Source organism: Miniopterus schreibersii (genome assembly GCF_964146895.1).
Source record: "Miniopterus schreibersii genome assembly, chromosome: 3".
In the NCBI taxonomy this organism is placed as follows: Eukaryota; Metazoa; Chordata; class Mammalia; order Chiroptera; family Miniopteridae; genus Miniopterus; species Miniopterus schreibersii.
Window position 1 is genome coordinate 73,486,000 of NC_138103.1, and position 23,741 is coordinate 73,509,740.

Here is a 23,741-nt window from a genome sequence, read left to right on the forward strand (position 1 = left end):
CCTCACCAGTCATGTCTTATATTGATTTCATGTTGAAACTATTTTGTTAAATATATTAAAATTTATCTGTTTCTTTTAAAAATGTGGCTACTAGAAAAATTAGAATTATATTTTTATTAGACAATACTAGTATGGTATATAGTATAAAGAGGTATCTCTAAGCCTGAAAGGGGAAGGGAGGAGTCCATGGAAAGATTAGCTGATAGAAATCATGACCTTCATTAGAGGGTTGCACTTACTCTACATTGATCCAAAAAGGAGCCTAGGGAACAGACTGTGTGTGTGTGTGTGTGTGTGTGTGTGTGTGTGTGTGTGTGTGTGTGTGTATGGATGGATGTGTATATACTACATTTTATTTATCCACCAGTTGATGGGTATTTTATTATTTCTACTTTTTGTCTATTTTAAATAACATATAAATATCTATGTACAAGTTTTTGTGTGGACCTACGTTTTAATTTCTCTTGGATGTGTATCTCTTGGTAGTAGATTCCCCGCCCCCCCGCCCCCCACTTTCAGGAATTACTTTATATTGTTATTTTAAATGCTTTTTTCTGGACTCAGGCGAGGTAGCTATCTAAAATGGTATGAAAGAGGTTGCCTAAAAAATTCAGAAGAAAAAAGAAAAGTGGCTGGAAACTTTATGGAGAAAACCAAAAGAAAATCATGTGCTTTTATCCTTCAGAATAGTAAGCAGTGCCTTGTCAATGGGGAACAGTTTCCTCCTCCCAAAGTCTTACCATTTGTGACAGCATGCATAGACCTAGATGGTATTGTGCTAAATGAATAGGACAGGCAGAGAAAGACAAGCACCACACGACCTCATGCATATGTGGACTCCAAAGAACAAAGCAAACAAACAAAATTGAAACAGACTCATAGTTACAGAGAACAGACTGATGGTTGCCCAGTTTGGGGGTTTTTGGTGTTTTTTTTTGGTAATTTGCTCTTTTTCTTACTATATTATTATTAACACATGTTAGATAAGAGTATAAGACAGGGAAGGAAAGCAAACTATTTGGTTAATATTTATACACACACAGTCATATCACAGTCCATTAGTTAGCATAGACTTTTACCTCCTTATAGGAAAATTAACAACTTAGTGCACTGCTTGAAGTTCTGCAGGGTTTCTCTTTACAATTGTCCTTCAGGGATGTGCAGACATAAGGCTGTAGTTTCATCTGCACACTTTTTGGTGGTGCTTGCAAATCATGCAGAATCCTTTGTAAACCAGGCTGAGTTTTTTCTTCCTCAGTCAACTGGTCTTAGGCATGAAGATACAGGTATGGGCTGAGAGTGAGTAATGTAGCAGGAGTAGGGCCCATGGACATTTGGGCTACTTCTTCATGCAACTTGTGCCTTCAGGGCCTCCTCAAGCCTGATCTCATATATATCACTTCCACCTGATAATGGAGCACTGCTGTGCACACCCAACATTATGGGTTGGTGGGTCAGACAGCACCCAGTTCATGATGGGTAGCTCAGGGATCATGGTAACTTAGTGGCACATGGTCAAATATTCAGTTTCTACTAAGGCTCAGGGCAGGTCACAAGCTATTTCTCACAAGGAGAATATCCACAGAGGATGGCGTGGCTTTGTTCCCAAGTCCTAAGGCTCTGTGCTAAGATTTACCTATTGAAGCTTGCCAAAGGCTTCCCACAGCAACCCCACCTACCACTGACCGTTCAAGCCCCATTGGATGTGCTGGCTCATGTGGCCCAAATGACAGAGAAGTCTGCATGGTAGTGTGGGCCTGTTGAAGAACCTTCTTTTGTTCTGGAACCACTTGATACTGGCAGCTTCTTGGGTCATTTTGTGAATGGGTCAGCATAGCATATCGAAATATGGTATATGTTACCTCCCAAATTTGAAGAGGACCCACGAGTATGTGCCTCTTTTTTAGTGGTAGGAGGGTCAGATGCAACACCTCAGCCTTCCCTGTGGAAGAGGTACCTACATCGTGACATGCTGCAGATCACTGGGACCTCAAATATCACTGTGGAGAAATGCCTCTGAATTTTTGTTTAACTCTGCTAGTGTTAGAGAAGTCGAAATTGGACTTCTCGGAAGGTTTAGTGGAAAAAATACAGCCTCTAGAACTAGGCATATCTGGATTAGACTCCTGGCTGTAACACTTGGTTTAGAAAAGTTACTCGGCCTCTATTAGCTCAAATTTTCTTGTCTGTAAAATGGACATAGTAATAGAAGTCTTTTGGGGTTGTTGTGAAAAACAAAAAACTATATGCAGAGCACCTTGATAGTATCTGGCAATATACAGGGTGGGCCAAAAGTAGGTTCACAGATGTCCATTTGGAAAATAATACAATAATTAATGACAAGAATAAACTGTATAATAAATAAAATGTTTCACATACAACTGTAAACCTACTTTTTAAAAAATGTATCTTTATTGTTGGAAGTATTATAGATGTTCCCCTTTGCCAGCATCCCCACCACCCCTTCTCCACAATATTGTCTGTGCCCATAGGTCATAAACCTGCTTTTGCCCCACCCTGTATTTAGCATCGAATAGAAGTTAAGTTCCTCCTTCAATTATGTAGAATCACCCACACAAATATGGGTCATGGGTGATTTTCAGCCTGCAGCTGCCTGTTACTGCTCAGACCTGGCTGAGTGTGTTGCTTTTATACTGTGTCAGCCTGGCTAAGCGGAAACTGTTCTCAGAATCCTTTTCTTATATGGCTCCAGGGTAGTGGTTTTGTACCCTGACTATTTAGCTAGGTTGGAAATACTTTTCCCAGAATTTCATTTCCTGTACGGTGTCATGTAGAGTTGGCCGGAAGAGAAATCTGCATAAGATTTGAAAGGCTGAGGGAAACAGCCGCTATTACACTCTGAAGGTCTTTGTGATTAGAGCCAAGAGGATGCTGTGGAGAGGCCAGCAGGTGCCACTGTGGGCTTGGTCTCCCCTGATCTGCATTCAGCTCTTCTCCCTGACTGCTGGTCCTCGGACCAAGAACATCTGCCGGCCCACCACCCATCCTCGGGCTATGGGTTAACAGAAATAGCTGCATGAAGACAGTAGCCTTAGCAAGCCAACAGCTTTACAGAGCCCAGCTCCTCTTTGTGGTCCCACTTTAACAGCTGGTTGAGCTTAGCTCCCACACTTCCCTGAAACCTCCCTGTTCTAATGTTTTAGGACTTTTCTCTAGGACCTTTAATTCCTTAGCTCTTCCCACAATTGTGTAATGTCTAATTCCTACAGTAAATTCCTTATTCCATAGCATAATACACATTGTGGTTTTCCTTCCCTGATTGAACTGATTGATACATTGATAAAAGGCTGTGCTGACCAATACAATGGCCAGCAGTTAGCCACATGTGCCTAGTGAGCGCTAAAAATGTGGCTAATCTAAATTGCAATATGCTGTGTGGAATAAATGCAAGATTTTGAAGACTTAATACAAAGAGACAATAAATATCTTACTAATTCTAAAATAATTTCATATTGATTATGTTAAAATGATAACACTTAAAATATATTGGGTTAAATTTATTAAAATTAATTTAATACTTATTTTTACTTTTAGATGTCCATTAGAATATTTAAAATTACGTATGTGGCCCACATGACACATATCTTTGACAGTGCTAACCTAACCCTCTTTCTATTATTTAGATATGCTTTTTACACTCTGGGGGCTCCTCTCTTTATCTGTCACCTTATTATATCTGAGGTAGGTGTTGCTGCTGAACATATTCCAGCTGTCTAGAGCTTTTAGAAAAACTCATGTTCTAGGTGGTGGTTAGGTGTAGTTGAAAAGTTGTATTAGTGCTATGCTTATACATTATATAAGTTTGTATGGAGTTTTATGGACTAATCTGAGAATCCAAATAACTCTTTTTTTTTTTTTTTCTATGAGAAACCATATTCAAATGTAGAAGAAAAATAAACTTGGAAGATTTTGTGAAAACAACTTGTACTTTGTTGGAGATGGTTTTATGTTAGGAAAGAAAAACACTATAGAATTTGCTGTGAAATACCTGAGTGTGGTAAAATATAAGCATTGACAATGACTTCAGAATAGTAAAAAACAGCTCTTCTTATCACATCAAGAATAGCCTTATATGAAAGAAATGATTATTTTATTCAATTACAGTTGACAGCTTTATAATTAATCTGCAAGACCTTTACTGTCTTATGTATAAGTTAAAAACTTTTGGAAATAAATCTAGTAACAGTTGTTTGATGAGCTTCAAGATAATTTGGTATGATAATCTGAGGGTTATGACCACAGACAAAGCTCGGTGATGTACTGTGACTAGATACTGTGGTTTACTGGCTAGATTACTATGTTTGTAGTACTGTTATATGAAGTCATAGCTGTAAGTAAATGAGGCTCCTTTAGCCCTGAATTGACATGGGATGGCACGCTGCACCTACAAAGTACAAGTGCAAAAAATTACTATGAGTACTCTTTTATGATTGAATTTATGGTAATAAAACAATGTACTTTTGCATGTTAAACATTAAAGAAAATTCTGTGACCCAAATTTTGCAAGTAGGTATCATCAGAATCATTTTAAATGTTAAGAAAATTAGTAAGTACCAAAATTGATAACAAATATTTAATTGAACAAAAACTTCTGAATAACATCAAAATTAGGAAATCATACTCTTCCCTGTTCAGAGTAAATTTAGTAAATTTAGCATAAGACCAATGCATTTGCTTTAATTTCTCAGTAAGATGTTTTTCTTGGTGTGGCCATGTGCCAGTAGCCATGAGCCACGATGCTACTAAATCTGTGTGAAATAAAGTGAGAGCACATCAGCAGCCCTTCATTCTGTTGGCGAGACAACTTGACTTATAATCCAATTCTGCCTAATGGCCCAGGTAATGACTCAGTCCTTTGCTGTACTATGGCTGCCAGCTTAAGGGAATATAAGATTGAGTTGGTGGTTAATTGATTCTAGTTGTACATGAACAATAGGGTATTTGTACTTATTAATATCTTTTTAAATAAGACCTTTTCTGTGGCTCCTTCAAAATAAGTTTTTAAATAAAGAGAAGGGAAAGAATAACACAATTATTGTTTGCTTTCACTAGCATTATTTCCTTTAATCCATAACACTATTGTTTTCCTTTTCCTTTTAATAAATGAAGAAACTGAAAATGAGAGAGGTTAAATAACTTGCACACATCAAATAATGTAATTTGTAAATATTGCGTTATCTTTGCACAAACTGTTTCTTAACTTCTAGATGTTCCCTAATTTTCTTGTGAACTGAATTTTATCCCAGCAGAATCCTCGGAAGTTCTGTTTCATAATGCATAATTTTACAGGTGAGGGAAATGCAGAAAGAAAGGTTAAGTAAATTTTAGTCATATAGCCAGGACTATAAGGAGGTCTCTTGATTTTTGCAGATACACTGTAGAATAAGAATTAGAGGTGAGCAGAAATGCCATACTGTATTTTATTTTATAGCTCCAGATGTGACATGATGAGTGGAAAATAGAATCTCATTTTTTCTACTTAAATATATTGGAGAGCCATGAAGGCCAAAGGGTGGATAATGGGAGAAAATAGGGAAAAGCGGGGAAATATTTTTTTTCCCTTAAAAATAAAGGGAAAAAATTTTGATTTGTGGATTTTAAATAAACTACTTATGTATTGCAACCTAGCCTTAAAACTCCACCAAATAATTTCAGAAGCATACTCTATAGATTTATCTGAAATTATTTATAGCATCATTCATTATAATTCCTGTATGATGGATGACCAGTCTAGTACAACTCTCAAACGCCAAAATAATGAGAAATTTGTCCTCTTGGGACACTGCTATTTTAATGACAAGAAAGCAAGATTCATTGCCTTCTTTTTATTTGAGCTTCTTTCAATTCCTTGTTATCCTAAGAGCGGTAGCTTATTACCCATGTAGAATCTTAGGCCTGCCCTACACATTCTGAAAAATATACATTTTAACGGGATTTGATGGAGGCATATGAAGGTTTAAGAAGCCTTGTTGTGGTTGACTTTTGATCTAGACTGATTGCTATACTGTCTTCCTGCTTTACCTTCAAATATTGGGACCCGAATAAATATTACCAGCAGCATCCATTTAGTCCTACAGAATTTGCAAACCAGAACTGAGCTTTTTTTTTTTTAATGACATGGGTTTAAATTTTTCTGAAATGAAAAATTAAATTACATTCTAGCTACATCATTATGTTTTAAAAATCTGATATGTAATTCACAACTAAGTTCCTATTAATCTTCTGTTTTAAGGCAAAATGAGAAGTCAGGCTGGAAAGCAGTGTGCTCTTAATTACAGCTCAGAATGAAATTAGTATATGTCATAGTGCTATTAAGTATAGTCAGTAAACTACATTTTTCCCCCTTCAAAAAATGGCAAGGCTTGCTTCTGAAACGAGTGCCTTCCTGCGCCCTTACCCAAGGATGGCAAGTAGCTGGCACGAATTGCTTTTCCTCACCCCTCTCCTTTGCCCATACTCCAGGAACACTGTCAGGGGAGCCAAGCTGTCACCTCAGAATCCCGCTCAAGAAAGCACTCTAGGCAGCCACCTCACATCAGTCACAGCTGGCCCACAGAGTGAAAACTATTACCAAATGTGGTCTGGCGTACCAAACAGTGTCCTGAAGATATTAAGGAGTTTTTCATTGGTATAAGCAATGACAATTATTATAAACACAGTGCAAGTAGTTCCTGCCTGCATCCCTGATTCAGACCTTCTCTCACCCCCGGCGCTGCTTTAGCAGGATTGTCACCAAGGTTGCTTCGGTGAATATTCAACGTGATACTGACAGTTATCGGCTCTCACTCACAGTGTAGATAGTACAGGTCTTGCAATCGGTCAGAAATGAAGACAAATCCATCACTTTCTGTTTGACTTTGTTCACATTACTTTTCTTCCTCATCTGTAAACATCAAATTATTCAAAGTGTACTGAGATTAAATATTAATGTGACCAGCAAAGTATCTGAGATACAGAGCCGTTTCCTTAATGCCAGCTGCTGCCCCTCTCACTTCCCTCTGGCTCTTAATGGCTTCTTGGTGGACAAGGTGGCACCTGTAAAGCAACTGAAACACTCGCTAGGTTCTTGCATGAGCAGTATCGTCTCTTGCAATGCTGTCAATAAAAGTGCATTTTAGCGGGCAGTCTGTTTACTTATTAGATATTCTTTGGGGGAGGCTCTTACACTTATGAAAATGTGAAAGAGTAACAAAAACTTAGGAGGACTGTGTCTTAACAGTTCTTAATACATTGATGCTATGTGTGTGGGAAGGACGCTAAGCTTTGTGACCACAGTCCAATAACTATTTTTAGAAGCGTTGAAATAAGAAAGATGGTTCTCAAGGTATATTTACTGCACCCTGTGAGAGGTACTAACCAAGAGTGGGAACGCTAAAGTATTTGTTCTCCTGACTATAAGTGGAAGCGTGACAGAAATGAACACTGCGGTAGATACATATTATTGTAATAGTAGTTAATGCCCTGCTCTAACGATACTTCCTATGGAGAATTCTCACAGGATCTATTTTTAAAAAGTAAAAACTGACATGTGGACAAGGAATTCTTATTATAGGTGTTATCTTCATAAAATAGAAAAAGGAAATAAATGCACTCTGGAGAAAAGCATACATCGACAGAACTTACTGAACGCATACATTGTAAATTACTGAAAATCAGGAATTTTTCAAGGAAGAGTTGAGCATGTTAAAGTATTCAGGACCTTAGAACACTGTGCTGTATGACAGTGTCCTGTCCTCTGGCTTCAATTGCAGAATTCTATGAACAACGCTTTAACTGTCATTGCATTTAATTGGAGAATGCTCCTCTGTAAGTCATTCATTAACAAATGATCGAGATAAAAATTAAGCTTTTAAGAATCTGGGTCTTGCCCTGGCCAGGTGGCTCAGTTGGTTGGAGCGTGGTCCCATACACCAAAAGGTTGTGGTTCGATTTCTGGTCAGGGCACATACCTGGGTTTCGGGTTCGATCCCCAGTCCAGGCATGTGGGGGAGGCAGGCAATCTCTCTCTCTCTCCCCCTCACCACCTTCCTCTCTCTAAAATCAATTAAAAAAATATATCCTCAGGTGAGGATTAAAAATAAATCTGTGTCTTCACTTAGCTTTATGGAAGACATTTAAGTGAAGATTTTAACTGGCTTTTTTTTTGTCATGCCCTTACAACTATCTTAGGAGCCACATTCCAAGGTAGAAGCAAAATTGATGGTGCTTCTGTTGTTATATTTAGTATTTAATGCTAGAGTGACATTAGTAACCAGCAGACACAGAAATAGTGTGGGGTTTTCACTGTTGAATTTGGTGATTCACTGTGGCAGGGTGACTGCATAACACAAATTCTGATTCCTTTTATAGTTTATTTAATTTAAATTTACCTAGGTTCTGCTGAATATAAAATGAATTGGTGTTAGTTTGTGAATTTGCTTTTTTAAAGTGAAAAAAAAAATCACCTGCTGAAAGTATTCAGAAATGTACTTCTATTGGAGCATTTTTTAAAAATGTGCAAAAATGTTTAAAATTAACCTTCACCATAATTCAGTTTAGTAGAAGTAGAAATTGTTAATAGTGATAGCTCAGAAAGTGAAAACTATTAAATAGTATTAATTAGGGCAAATGTAGTACACGATTAGTTTTAGGATTTTCCTTACCTTTGTTCTTTATTGGAAAATGAGTTTTATGTAATTCATGTGGTGAAAGATACAGTAAGAACCTTAACTTTTCTGTTTAACTCTAAAGCTCATTCATGTATTTTATTGATACATTTAACAATCACCTATTTAATGGCTGCTGTGTGATACATACCAGGAGAAGGGTTTCTTTTCAACTCCAGTTTCATCTGGCTTCTCATAAACTGGTAGCTCTAGAAAATGCTGAGTTAATAGTTCGCGACTGTTAACTCCGTCTGTATAAAATTTTAAATATTTTAAAGTAAAATTAAAAGTTTATATTTTCTAAATTTACTTTTAATTTCAACATGCCAAATGATGTAATTCTCAGATCAAGCTATCAATCAATATACATATAGTCAATCCAGTTAAAATGTTCCTTCAGGCTATGCTTTATTTTTAAGAGTATTATAGTTATTTAATATAATGTATATTTATATTTATTACACATTTGCATTTAGTTTATAGATACATCTCTCTAAAATGATATGTATCACTGACCTAACAAATATATACTGAGAATCAACATTATTTCTCTGAGAAATATGTATCTATACTACTACTTACTTTATTTTACTTCAAGAATAATTAAAATTAACTTTCTAAGTAATTTAGGAATGAATGAAGGCACATTTCCTAGAGTTTATGAGACAGGAATTGCCTGGGAAAAGGCTGGAGCAAACTCCACTTAAAAATTCCTAAAATATTGCTCCCCGTATGTGTTTTTAAAATTTTTTCAGCCCTGACATATACTTCAGGTGGGCAGTATTTCCCCTTATATTATCTTTACTTTGAACAATAAATTAGAGATTATATATGGCAATTTTTATTCTTGTAAGGTAATACTGAGCTTTGTCTACAACAGTTTTCATATTAGTAACATATCACAAGACGCAAGCATAATTTATATATTTTATTATGATCTCTGAGCAAAAGTTGATCTGTTTCTAAATTATATTTAGTTTTCTGCTTTGTGAACTTCATGTCTAATGCATACTACTGTTTTCTTTCACAAATATGATTTAAAACACAATAACAGTTATAGAATAAAAACTGTACCATGCTTCCATATTTCTTAGAACATCACATACCATCCGTTAAGTGCTTTTATTCAAATAATTATTTTATTCAAATAATTATAACAGTCAGTTATAATTAGGCCAAATTTGTGCTTTTTATAGGCTGAACTATTGAAGCCTGATCCATCCCAATTTGTTTGGATGATGGTAATATTTTTAGTGGCCTGAGAGATTCACCTACCTTATGTAAAAATCTGTATATTGCATTATAGTGTAGGAATTATGGATTAGTAGTTCCTAATAAAAACTTTTGTCCGAGGTTTACACAAAGACCACCTGAGTGACTGAGACAAATAAGCTTACTTCTCTGTGTGTCCATTTTCACACTCTTAAAACTGGGATACTGGCCCCAATTCTTTCCCACACTGGGATAAGTCAGAGCTTTTTTTTTTTTTTTTTTTAAATAAGGAAAAATCTAATTCCAAGGGTTACTGTAATAATAATAAATGCCATGTTTTCGTTCTATAAATCTAATAGAAGCCTATTTCCAACAATTCTTTATTCCAGACATTAAATCACGTAACAATAAAAATGTAAAAGTCACTCTTTATTGCACATTTACTATGTATTTGACAACCTTATAGTTAAATGAATCATTAGATTACAGTTTGGACATGCACTGCTATTTTAGACTACTGAAAATCAGTCAATAATTTTTTTTATTTCTTTGGGTGCGTAATCTTGTAATTCAAAAAGTATTAATATATTTCTCTAAGTTTCTATTGGTGGGGGTTAGTCTCTTTTTTAATACTTACTATTTTGTTCTTGTAATAATTAAAAATGTTGCACTAAAGCTCTCTTAGGACAGCCAGCTTTCTTGGTAATAGAAAGGGGCATAATTAGGGATGACTGGAAACCAAAACAGAATATACCCTGTTGGACCAGTGCCCGAGAATGTGGCTTATCTCGAATGCATATATTTGCCTGAGAATAAGTGGTGACTGACTAAATATTTTTTCTGATACATATCCATATTATCATTTTATTTTGTATTTTTACTATTTTTAAGTGGAGGAAAACAGTTTTTACAATGAAGGTAAGTATGAAAGACTGTAAAATTAGAGCCCACAAATCCTAAACAAAGAACAACTATAAATTCATAGTGCATTGGTGCTAAGAGCTAGATAGATCAAGTCTAGTTTGTTACATGAAAAACATTAATAAATTACTAATAAGTTACTTATTCTCAGACTTCCTATAAACACCCACATTTTATATAATACAACATTATAAAAAGTTCAAAGCACAGTTACAAAATGTTTAAGCAATTGTTATCTGTATCACCCGTGATTGTTCAACTGTGGTAAGGTGTGAAAATTCCTAAAATGGAAAGAAAAAATAGCAAAGAAAGCAGAAAACAATGAATCCAATGATCCAGTTCACTGAGTAAATGTAGATGATCACCATATCCATGTCAAACCACCACCCACGGCTGTCATCCTCGAAGTGCAGGTAGTCCATCCGGTGCGCACCATGCGGGAACTGCCTCCTGGTAACTGGGGCCGCGCGTCTGTGGAAGCCTAGAACAGGTATGAACACGCTATTTTAAAGTCCCTTCAACTCCAGACATGTGATCAGACAGGACGCTGCACTATGAACTGAGCATATCAAATTCCACTCGGTGGTCTGTTGTATTCCTGACAGGTTTTTTCCCAATGATAAGCAACTATCAGCAGTCTCTTTTAGTTAAGGGTTCTTAGGGTAGGGGCAGTAAAATCAGCAGAGTTCAATGAACTAATTAATGAAATAAAATTAGCTTTAATTTTTATAAATTTCTAATTATATGTCTATTTAAATGGCTGGTTGGTACATAGAGAGCAACTCTCAAAAGTAAACAGTAGTCCAAGTGATATGACTAAATGAATGTAACATTTCTGAGAAATACCACCTCTCACTGTGAAATGCTGTCTTTTTTCTTTGTGACATTTACATGCCAATTATTCAGAGCTTGAGTATACACTTGCCAGTGGCAACCTGGTTTTGTTGGCTGATTAATATGTAAATTCAAAAGTTTCTAAAACTAAAATTCATTTTCTAAAGACTGATAACCTGGTTATTAATCGTTGCTTTTTACTTATCTACTGCCTCCTCTATTTCTGTACTTATTAGTGTTAGTGCGTGAAGAAAACACAATAAACTGAACAGAAAAGATTAATTCTAGTACTTGCTAGTAACTCAATGATAAAAGGTTCTGCAATGCTCAAGATGAAAGCAGGTTCTAGTTCACCCACTGTAACAACTGAGTAAGATTAACTATTAGCTCTAGATTACGCTGCTTATTCTGGTCACTAGGTCACATTCACCTGGGGATTAGTGCAGTTATTTAAAGTCAAACTTCTTTGATCAACAGGCCTAAATTATTGTTTATTTTTTAAAATAAAAATTGTATGCATTTAAGGTACAAAACATGACTTGATATAATTATATGGTGAAATGACGATTATGACTTTTTTGTTGTGAGATCACCTGAAGTCTTAGCCAATTTCCAGTATCTCTTATCACAAATGGTTTGCAAATATTTTCTCCCAGTCCATAGGTGATCTTTTCATTTGGATTGTTTCCTTTGCCATATGGAAGCGTTTTAGTTTGACATAGCCCCACTTGTTTATTCTTGCTTTTGTTGACTGAGCCTTTGTGGTAATACGCAAAAAGTCATTGTCAAGGTTGATGCTACGAAGCTTGCCCTCTGTCTTCTTGCAGAGTTCTACAGTTTCAGGTCTTTAATCTATTTTGAGTTAATTTTTGTGTTTGGTGTAGGTTCAGGTTCCAGTTTCCCCAGCACTCCCTATTATCCTCTCCTCACTGTATTCTTGGCACCCTAATTAAAAGTTAGTGAACGTACCTGAGTGGGCTATTTCTGGGCTGCCTGCCGTTTCCATCGGTCTGTGTGTCTGCTTTTATGCCAGTACTACACTGTTTTGATGAGAGCTTTGCAATATAATTTGAAATCAGGAACTATGATACCTTGCACTTCGTTGTTCTTGAGACCGCTCTGGCTGTTTGGGGTCTTTGCGGTTCCCCAAATTTTATGATTGCGGTTCATACAAATTTTATGATTTTTTTTCTATTTCTGTGAAAATTGTCATTGGTATTTTGATAGGGATTGCACTGAATCTTTATATTGCTGTGAGTAGTATGGACATTTTGACAATATTAATTCTTCCAGTGAATGAACATGGAACAGTTTCCATTTATTTCTTCAATTTCCTCCACCAGTGACTGAATTAACAATAGGATGAGGTGTCAGCTCCTCTATTTTTTGTTTGCTTTCTCAGTATTATCGTCAATCTGATTTCTTTATAGGGTTCTGTTTAATTAAGTCTCCTGTCCACTCTGTACTGGTAGTTCAGCTAAAAGTAGATAATATAACCTAAAATCAATTTAACTGGGCATATGTAAACTTCAGTATATTGCAACACAGAGAAAAAGTGAATGAAGTCAGCCCTTCTGTGTTGTCATACCTGCAGTTTTCCTCAGCTAACATTACATACCGTAACATGTAAGAATGCCAGTGTAAGGCCTCACTAAATACTAATAAAGCTTACTTGTTCTTCTGTGTAAGCAAATATAGTATAAATTTTAATGTTATCTTCCCACACACCAATGGATTGCCTTGCATGCAACCTGTGGGCATTGTTTTGGAGAGCATAATTAGGGGATTTCAATCCCAACAGCTTTTGAAAGCTATCTAACCACTATTCTCTAAACTATAGTCACTATTTTAAGAGGAAAGGGGCCCCCTGTTTGAATAAGAGATGAGAGGGATCGAGAAGAGTTTTTCTCACATTCAAAAATTATCCTAACGCATAAACACAAATATTCCCAAAGTAGTTTATATACCTAAAAACTTGACAAATTTAGGCTGGAGAACTGGTAACAGTGCTATTGGAAATGATTACTGTTACTTTTACATTGGAAAGTATGTGATTTAGCTATCCCCAAAGATTTTTTATAACCCTTAGATTCTTCCTGTTCTAAAGTTCCAGTTTTTTGTGTCACAGGGTAACGGTGTTGATGCACAGCTGTAGGAAACAGTAGCGCCGAGAGCAGACGTGGCACAGCAGCAGCAGCAGTGTCAGGAGGGGGATCGTTCATGCTGGTTTCCTGGGAGTCTGCTGGTCGTGCTGTCCTGGTGTCATTACCTGTAGTGCCCCTTTTACTCTAAAGCTTTCCTCATGAGTGCTAATTTCCTTTTTAGGTGGAGGGCAGGAGAGACAATGCAGTGGGGGAAGACAGTGCACTGTAGAATTTCCTGCTCTGGACACCAGAAGGCGATGGTGACTTAGGACGACCTAGGCAATAAGCTTTCAGAGGTAAGCTGGATGATCATCATTTTTGCAATTATAGCAACTTGCACAGTATTTATAGTGGGCATTCAATACTCGTTTGTTGAATGGGTGAATGAGAGCCTATATATTAAAGGATGTACTTAAGAGAATACACTAAATAATTAGCATATTATGTAAGACTTCCCAAATCAAGCCTCTTGAATGCATTTGCAGTAAGAACAGAGTATTATTATGAATATATTTGAGATACATTTTATAGTTCTTATGGAAAAAAGATTCTTTAGAGCTTAATTCAGAGCCCTGAAATCAGTACTGAAAAGGACGTATGTCCTGTCCTTCAGGTGACGGGGCAAAGGTTGAAATGCGGTGCTTCACTACTCTGTATTCTTCATATTACATAAGACTTTTATTGTGTCAAAAGTTGATTGATATAAGTAGGTCTTAGCAGAGGTGGAGGAATATTTTTACAGTCACAAGTAAGTACAGAGTTACTCTGTTAATATACTCGAAAACAATGCAAAATGGATTTTAAATTTCATCTTTATCTCCTATAGCTTCATGATTGCAGTCAAGTGTATTAAGTCTGCAAAATTAAATTTTTATATTGAATAAATTAAAATATGTTGCAGATTATTTATAATTCTGTAGCACTTGCTTAATTTTCAATATAGCTTATAAAGTTATCAGGCCAAATTATAAAATTTTTAAATGTTTTGTTTCTGTAACCAGATAGAAAAGTAACAAGTCATTTAAAAAATATATTTTTATTGTAGTAAAATGTTATATAACAAAATTTGCCATTTTAACCATTTTTTTGGTATACAGTTCAAGTAGCATTAATTACATTCACAAAGTTGAGCCACCATCACCACTATCTATTTTTAAAAAATGTTTCCATTACCACAAAGAGAAACTGCAGCCATTAAGGAATAATGGCCCCGTTCCCTAATCTCTCTCGCTCCCTACTCTCTCCAGTCTCCGGTAACCTCTGATCTCCCGTCTCTCTGAATTTGCCTCTTAGATATCTCATGTAAGTGGGATCATACAATATCCATCCTTCTGTGTCTGGCTTATTTCACTTAATGTTTTCAAGGTTCAGAGATTTTGCTGCATGCATTAGAACTTCACTCCTTTTTATGGCTGAATGTCCCCACTGATGTGTGCACCACATTTTGTTTACCCATTAATTTGCTTACAGATCCTTGGGCTTCCCACCTTTTGGCTACAAGAATAGTTCAGCAAAAAGCATCAGCACGCGAGTGCCTGCTTCAGTCCCAGTTTTTAATTATTTTGGGTATATACCCAGGAGCACACCTGTTGAATCGTACGATGATTGTCTGTTTAGCTTTTTGAGGAAACTATAAACTGTTTTCACAGTGGGATGCATCATTTTACATTCCAACCAACCATGTACGAGGGTTCTGTTTATCCATCAATGGACACTTAGGTTGCTTCCGTACCTTGGCTATTGTAAATAATGCTGCAGCCAACATGGAAACACAGGTATCTCTTCAAGATAATGATTTTTGTTTCCTTTGGATATGTATACCCAGGAGTAGGGTTGCTGGGTCATATGGTAGCTCTGTTAATTTCTTGAGGGAGCTCCTTCCTGTTTTCCATAGTGGCCACCAGTGTACATTCCCACCAAAAGTACACATAGGTTTTCTTGTATCCACAGCCTCACCAGCATCTGTTATCTCTGTGTTTTCAGAAAACTTGTTATAGAAACACTACTGATTTTTGCATGGTTTGTGCCTCCCAACTTCACTGTATTGATCAGTTCAAACAAATGGAGGCAATTTTGAGTCTTCCCTTCCCATTTGGATGCCTCCCATTTCTCTCTCACACCTAACTGCTCTGGTTATGGCTTCCAATACATGCTGAGTGGAAGTGGCAAGTGGCCACCCTCATCTCGTTCCTGATCTTAGAGGAAAGGCTTTCACCATTGAGGGCACAGAGTGGGGCAAAAGTCGGTTTACACTTGCTTGTAGGGAAAATAATACAATCATTAATAAATAATAATACAATAAAATCTGTGTTTTGCGTACTCATAACTGTAAACCGACTTTTGCCCCACCTTGTATTATCAACTGTTGACTTGTCATATAAGGCTTTCGTTAGGTTGGCATGTTTCTTTAAGATCTGCATTGTTGACAGTTTTTATCATGAACAAATACTGAATATTGACAAGTGCTTTTCCTGAGTCACTGAGATATCATTCTCAGTCCACTATTGACTATTGTGATTTATCACACTGAATGATTTGCATATGTTGAACCATCCATGTATCCCAGAGTTAAATAATAAATAAATGTACTTCATGTATACTGTAAAAATAAAGGATGGGGGTACAGCTGTGGGATGGTAAATCATGGCAGTGGCTCCTGCTGGTGGCAAAAAGGGCCTGGAACTGTCAAGCCTACCTTCAGATCATGAGCATACTGCTCATGTCCCCCCAAAAAAGGCAGCGGAATTTCTTTTAGTCTCGAGACAACCTTGATAACCACCTTTAACGTGCTTTCAAGGTACCTTACATTCAGAGTCCACAATTCTATTCTGTTATGTAGTCATAACAGTTTTGCTTCATAAAGCTAAACAAAACCTTAGCTCTTCTCTTCCATCATGAAAAAAACTTTTTTTGGTCCAAGTTAGTTGAGGACCATGAAACTTTCCAAGGTGGTATGTGAAGTTCTGTTTCATAACCATCGTCTTATTTGGTAGCTCAACTAACTCCTGAAATTCTGGATTAAGATTATGAATGCTGATGGTCTTTTATTTCTTTTACAAATGTTTTACTTCTTTATAATATCATTGAACTAAATGCTCACTTGATTGAAATGAATTTGAGTTTATGCTTTACTTTCCCTAAGTACTAAATGATGCAAACTGTAATTTCCCTAGAGGCCGCTTATTTTGTTATTTTGAAAAATATTTTAAATGTGAAATTACATATAATTATGCTCTGTAAACAAAATTTCCTTCCATAACTTTGGGATTTTTTTTGAGTAAAATAAATTTATATGATTTCTGCACATTTACTATAATGGCTTATGAACAGGATGGCTTTTGGCCAATAATATGAGTAATGGTGGATAATTATCCAGTCTTTAACTAATATGAGGGAAAGCAAATTGTTTATAATTTGTTCCTTTTTGCATCTGTCATGACGGTGTTATAAGTGTTTTTAGTTGGAAATGACACAGACTTTAAAGAGAAATTCTAGTTTTCAATCATTTGTATCTGAACGTATATCTGAACGTTTAGGAAAATTTCATTAAGAAACTGCTGAGCCCTGGCCGGTGTGGCTCCGTTAGTTGGAGCATAGTACCATACACCGAAAAGTCTCCGGTTTGATTCCTGATCAGGGCACATACCCAGGTTTGGGTTCAATTCCCGGTCAGGGTGTGCATGGGAGGCAACCTATCAATGTTTCTCTCTCTCCCTCCCTCTAAAATCAATAAGAAAACCCACAACAACCCTAATTAAAATGAGCGTAGGACCTGAATAGGCATTTCTTGAAAGGGGACATCTTGAAAGATGGACAAGAGACACATGAAAAGATGCTCAATGTCACTATCATTGGAAAAATGCAAATCAAAACCACAATGAGACATCACCTCACGCCTGTCAGAAAAGCTATTATCAGAACTTCAACCATTAAGTGCTGGCGAGGATGTGGAGAAATGGAAACGCTGGTGGTGGGATTGTAAGTTGGTGCGGCCACTGTGGAAAACAGTATGGAGGTTCCTCCAAAAATTAAAAATACAATTACCAGAAAGCTAGCAATTCTGGGTATTTATCTGAAGAAAATGAAAACACTAATTGGAAAAGATATGTTCCCCTACATTCTTTGCAGCATTGTTTACAATAGCCAATTTTGGAAATAACCTAGGTGTCCATCAACAGATGAACAGATAAGGAAGATGTGGTATAAGTATACAGTGGAATATTATTCAGCTTTAAAAAAGAATGAAATCTTGCTATTTGCAGCAACACAAGTGGACCCAGATGGCCTTATGCTAAGTGAAATAAGTCAAACAGAGAAAGACAAATGCCATATGATTTCATTTGTATGTGGAACCTAACAAAACAAATGAGGACTAAAACAGATTCATAGACACAGAAAACAAACTGACGGCTGCCACAGAAGAGGAAGGTGAGGGGATGGGTGAAAAGGGTCAAGGGGAATAAGAGGTACAGACTTCCAATTATAAAATGAGTACGTCATGGGGATATAATGTACAATATAGTCAATAATAACTTTGTACAGTGACTGGACTTACTGTGATCACATTTTAAAGTATATAAATGTAGAATCGTTATGTTGTACAAATGAAACCAATATTGTATGTCAGCTATACATTAATAAAAATATTTTTATTAGCATTTCTTACCAACATCCAATTTCATATGGAATTAAAAAGCAACTTCTACACATAAGAAACAATGAAAGGGATGAAAATGGTTTCTGTGTGTGTGAGAGAAACGGGGGAGGGGAAGGAAAGAGGGAAAGAGAGAGAGAGAATGAAACTGATGGTAATTTAAAAAATAAGTTATGAAATGGTGATATTTGAACAAAATACACAATTTGTATAATAATTCATTTGGATCATGAACTTAATATAAAAGCAAAAGTGTTTTGATTGAGTCCATTGCTCGATTGAACTATGTAGCCTTAGAGACCATGGATTCAGTGACCCAACACCAGACTAACATGGGTGAAAAGAAATGGAACTATTCCAGTCCTGTCAGGCTCTCTGACACAGAGAGCCAGGGCCCAGATAGAAACCAGGCTCTATGAGGAACAGCTGAAGGAATGTGGGCTATTCAGAGTGTGGAATAAAGATTTGTAGAGAACATCAAATGTGTCTTCATGTATTTAAAGAACAGTCAGTCAATGTGTAGGAAGATTAAAACAGACGTGAATCAAGAAAAGGAAACAGAAGATAGAGCTCACTCAACATAAAAATTTGTCTGATAAGAGTTGTTGAAATGGACACGCTGACTTTGTCAGGTGGTGAGCTCCCTGTCATTTGCATGTATATAAGCAGAGTCCAGAAATCTATCTCTGAATATGATTGTTCAGGCTGTTCTTGTATTGGTTGGAAACGTGACATTATATATTCTTTCTAACTCTTTAGAATCTATGATTTTACATTTTGGTGGACTTGCATGTGTCTCTTGTTTTTAACGTAGTTTATGATAACACAGGGCTTATTACTGGGTTGGTTTCTGAAATAAATGTAAAACTCATAAGTAAACCCTATAGCAAAAACAGGGCCTGATTCTGCTACTGGAAAACAAATAGAAAGGAAAAGACCCTTTTAAAAAATTATCTGTGAACACAACTGCTCGTTTCAAAAGAAGTGTAAAGGTTAGTGCACTTCCTGCTAACGTGCAGCACACCAAGTCTAGGGCACATTTGAAAATCTGACTTACCTCGAACTTTCTGGGAAGGCAGATTTCCGGGTTATACTCAAACTCCTGCTGTTTGAGCATATGCTGTTTTGTTTTCTATTCTTTTCCATGAGGACATTCCTTCATTTATACTGAGCACGTTTAAACTTGCAGAATCAATCTAACACCTTCAGGCAAATTAATGATCAAATAGAACAATTCCCCAGGCTTTTACAAGAAATGGATGGATTTGTCGTAAATATATCTCAGATGTCGGCATTTTAGCTGAATGTTTTAGTGCATGGAATATTAAATCATGACTTTTTTCCTCCCATTTCTTTGACTTGAGTATATTTAGAAAAGAATTCAACAGCGTGGAACTATTTTTTTGGCAAAAAGATCTTAGTAAAATCTGCTAGCTTGAATGCTATATATATATATATGAACATGTTAATATTATATTCTTATATTTATATACTTATGTAAGATTTTTAGGGAACCAGCTAACATGGCTGGAAATACATCAATGATACCGATAACTGAGATGCAATGCCTGGAAACGTTAAATATTTCAGAGGAAAGAGCTGAGACCAACAGAGCTGTCAGTGCACTAGCACCTGAGAAGAGATGTAAAGTGCCAGCTCACATTTACCTAGAACATTCCTATTCCTTTTCATACTACCCATTGTATGTATAAGTACATACATATGTATTTTTAAGAAGAAAAAAATTAAAACATGTCTGCTTAGTCTATTTTCAAGAGACTACTTGGTAGGGGAGAAGAAATGGGTCTATTTGACATAAGTGTGAGCTAGTTCAATGGCTGGATGGATTCGAGAAGAGTTTACATGAGCTTCCTTGGCTAGAAAATCTAAAACCATGTCAGAATGTTCTGGTTTTATGGAAAGAATGCTAATTGTGTGGAGCCAAAGGCATATATGGGGATGTCTATTCTTTCCTATAAGATCCCCCTGCCCACCTACTTCCCTCCACCAACCTTAGAAACCTCAGCTGAAAAGAAGCTCGCTTAGGGAAACAATTACCATGGCGTGGATGGCGTGGTATCTGGAGTCATGCTTTATAACTACGGAGTACAATCCCGATTTTGTACCTTTTTATTTTTAATGAGGATGATTCAATCAATATCTAATTAAATGTAGCTAATTTCTTATGCAAAATAATTAGAAATGAAGAATAACAAAAATACTGCATGTAATATATCAGATTACTGAGAGGAAAATATATGGCTTTAAATAATAGTCTTTTAAAAAGTTAAAAAGATGAAAATTAATGTTCTAGAAAGCCACCTTAATATTGTATAAAAGGGACAGAATAAATCCAACAAGAATAGTAATAAGGATTTAATGAAGAGCAGGAATTATGAAACAGAGAAAAAGATACAATAGAGTTATTTCAAAAACTGGTTATTTAAAAAGAATAATAAAACTGACAAATGTCTAGCAAGATCAGGGAAAAAACAGGGCATGAATGAATAATATTCAGAATACAAAGAGACTATAACTATAAATACAGGAGAGGTTAAAAGATATAAAAAACTTTTTATCAACAAATTTTAAAACAGAAAAAATGAACAAATTCCTAGCAAAAAGATAAGTTATAAAAACTGACTCAAGAAGATGTTGAGAAAGCAGAATGTGAAAAAAACATGGAATAAATACAGTACTAACACGGAATAAATCTGTACTAATAAATACAGATGTAAAAATCTCCAAACAAAATACTGGCAAACCAAATCCAGCAGTCACAGAAATGATCAAGTTGAGCTTATCCCAGAAATACAGCAGCGCTCTAATATTAGAAAACAGATCACAATCATGAAGGGAAACCACTACGATCATTTCAAGAAATGCTGGAAAATTTTCACAAAATTAAAAATTCACTCAAGAAAAAACTATTAGCAAACTGGGAACAAATAGAGCTTTCTTAAAACCTGATTAAGGGTATCTACAAAAACACAGCAACAGTTCTAGAAAATGATAAATATTAAAAGTATTCCTTTTCAAATCAGGGATGCTGCTATCACTGTTTCTATTAAAAATCAAACAGAAATCCTAGCTTAGAAAGTATACCAAGAAAAAAGGGGAAAAGAATACATATTAGACTGAAAGACATAAAACTGTCTCTTTTAAAAAATATGTGCTTATATAATGTCCTTAAACTACTTCTTCATTCAAACTACTGTATAAAGTTTTATTTGTCCTTAAACTACTGCCTTTAAACCTCAGGGATCTTGTAAATCAGTTTATTTCTTTACCTCAAGCATGTGGCTGTTTCTTTCTCCTTTTGGTCTGTGTCCTTGCTGCGCTGATACTATCCATCTTCTTTATAGAAGTCCCCAATTCCCTGAAGATCACAGTTCCCTGTATCTCAGATCTAAACCTTTCCAACCAGACCCCGCGGTATCTCAAGGGGCAAATACTAGAACTGCACAGTAGTTCATGCTCTGACATACCAAGGCTTTCTCTAAGGTGAAATTACATTCTATGTCCAAATGGTATGAGCATCATTATACAGTAGCAAAGTCCAAAGGTGCAAAAGGTATTAGAGGTTGCCTTGCCCTGATTTTGATAATTCCTTACATCTGTCTATATAGTATATTTAGTTATACTTTACAATACTTTCCCATTAGTTTATTTGATCCTTACAACAACTCTATTAATTAGGCAAGGCAGATATAATTATTCCCATTTTACAGATCAGAAGACAGAAACGAAAGAAGGGGTTTTGATGACATCCCTGAGGTCACGCAGCTAGTGAGACCTGAACACAGAAGTTGGCATTCCCAGTCCTCTGTATGCCTCTGTGACTCTCTACACCACGGCTCTGCCACTCACTTCCTACTTGTTCTCATCTTGTGGGACAACTGTAAAAATACTAAAACTAAATAGACAAACCTGTTACTTTGGAGATGCATTTCATTATCTACACGTTAAACATTACTGACAGCAAGGCAAAGCAAACTTAATCCCGAGTTTCTCCCAAATATTGCTCTTGTTGCACAGTCTCCATTTTCTTCATTGTACGCCTGTAGCTTTCAGCAAAATCCTTCCTTAAAACAGATCAATTCAGAAATATATTTCTGCTAACATTTCTAAGGCAGGAAGGAAATAGCTTTAAAAAGAGAGCTTGGAGAAAGTCAGCAGACTTTTTTTCCTTTTTGAATAAATTACCTTACCTCCAAACAGATGGAAAGCTTTCTTTTTGCAGCTCGGTAGGGGCCACTTTGCAGAGCTGGACTTCTGAAAGCTCTGCTTTATTTTCAAATATTCTTTAGTGAAGAATGTTTTTGTGGCATTGTTCAGCTCTAGGACAAAGCAAACGAAAATAGTATTTTTAAACATTAATGTGAGTAAAATGGCAAGAACATAAAAACAATTGTAGTATTTTGGCAATATATTCAGGTCTCTTTAAGACAGTGAAAACAAAAGTAGAGTTGATTTTCCTTTAAATTGAACCAAATGTAATTCTCCCAAATTCACATTTGAGGCAACTATGATTTACCTACACACAGGACACGTGAGCTGTGCCAGACGCGACAGTGAGTGAGACATACAGTTCCTGCTCTCAAGGCTGCAGACTAAAGGGTGGGAATATACAGCACACAGAATAGGGGGAATGATGTGTTCGGGGCAGCGACAGAACAGCTAGAGTACAACCACGTGAGGCCCAGGAGTGATCAGGGCTGGCTGAATCTGCAGATGCAAAGCCTGAGGATACTGAGCAGGCAATGTCCTTAGAAATCCTCAGAGCAAGTGCAGTAATGGGCTTTCTAATACACCTTAGAGGAGAAATCATGTGAAAACTTTTAAAGCGCCAGAAAAACTTTTGCTTACCTTTAGGAAGTGCTATGTTTCTTTCCATGAATCATGAAAACCATTTAACTGTGTACTTACTTTTATTTTTCCTTAGGCAGCCAGAATATTTAAAACCAAATAGTTTATTTGATTATAGTTACAATGTAGGCTATAAGGCTTATTTATCAGCCCATCCACCCTCACCTGGTCTTTATATTCCATTTCAATTAATAAATTCCCTTGTCCTGCTATTCTGTTGACTATATCTTTAAAAACATCTCAAATCATTTTGAGGTAGGGTATAAATATTTAAGAAGTACAGTCTCATTATTATTGTCAGCTTCTAAATTAAATTACAGTACATACTTTAAATTACCGTACACAAGTTTATTCCAGCAGAATATGTATTCCCAATATGATTTATTTTAGAAGAACCGATTTTGAAAATTAAGGAAAATATCGCATTGTTGTTTTGATAAA

The 23,741-nt window shown here is 36.1% G+C and overlaps 1 protein-coding gene across 6 annotated transcripts in view; it reads right to left on the reverse strand.

The window, feature by feature from the left end:
• Positions 1–9,585: 9,585 nt before the first annotated feature.
• RNF180 (ring finger protein 180) overlaps positions 9,586–23,741 on the reverse strand; it is a 68,631-nt gene continuing 54,475 nt past the window's right edge. For all 6 annotated transcript variants that reach the window (XM_081132650.1, XM_081132647.1, XM_081132648.1 and 3 more), the window contains 2 exons: positions 22,643–22,771; positions 9,586–11,280 (listed from right to left, as the gene is read on the reverse strand). In XM_081132650.1, coding sequence (XP_080988776.1) covers positions 11,081–11,280; positions 22,643–22,771 — 329 coding nt within the window. In that variant the 3' untranslated portion in view covers positions 9,586–11,080. The remainder of the gene's footprint in view (positions 11,281–22,642; positions 22,772–23,741) is intronic.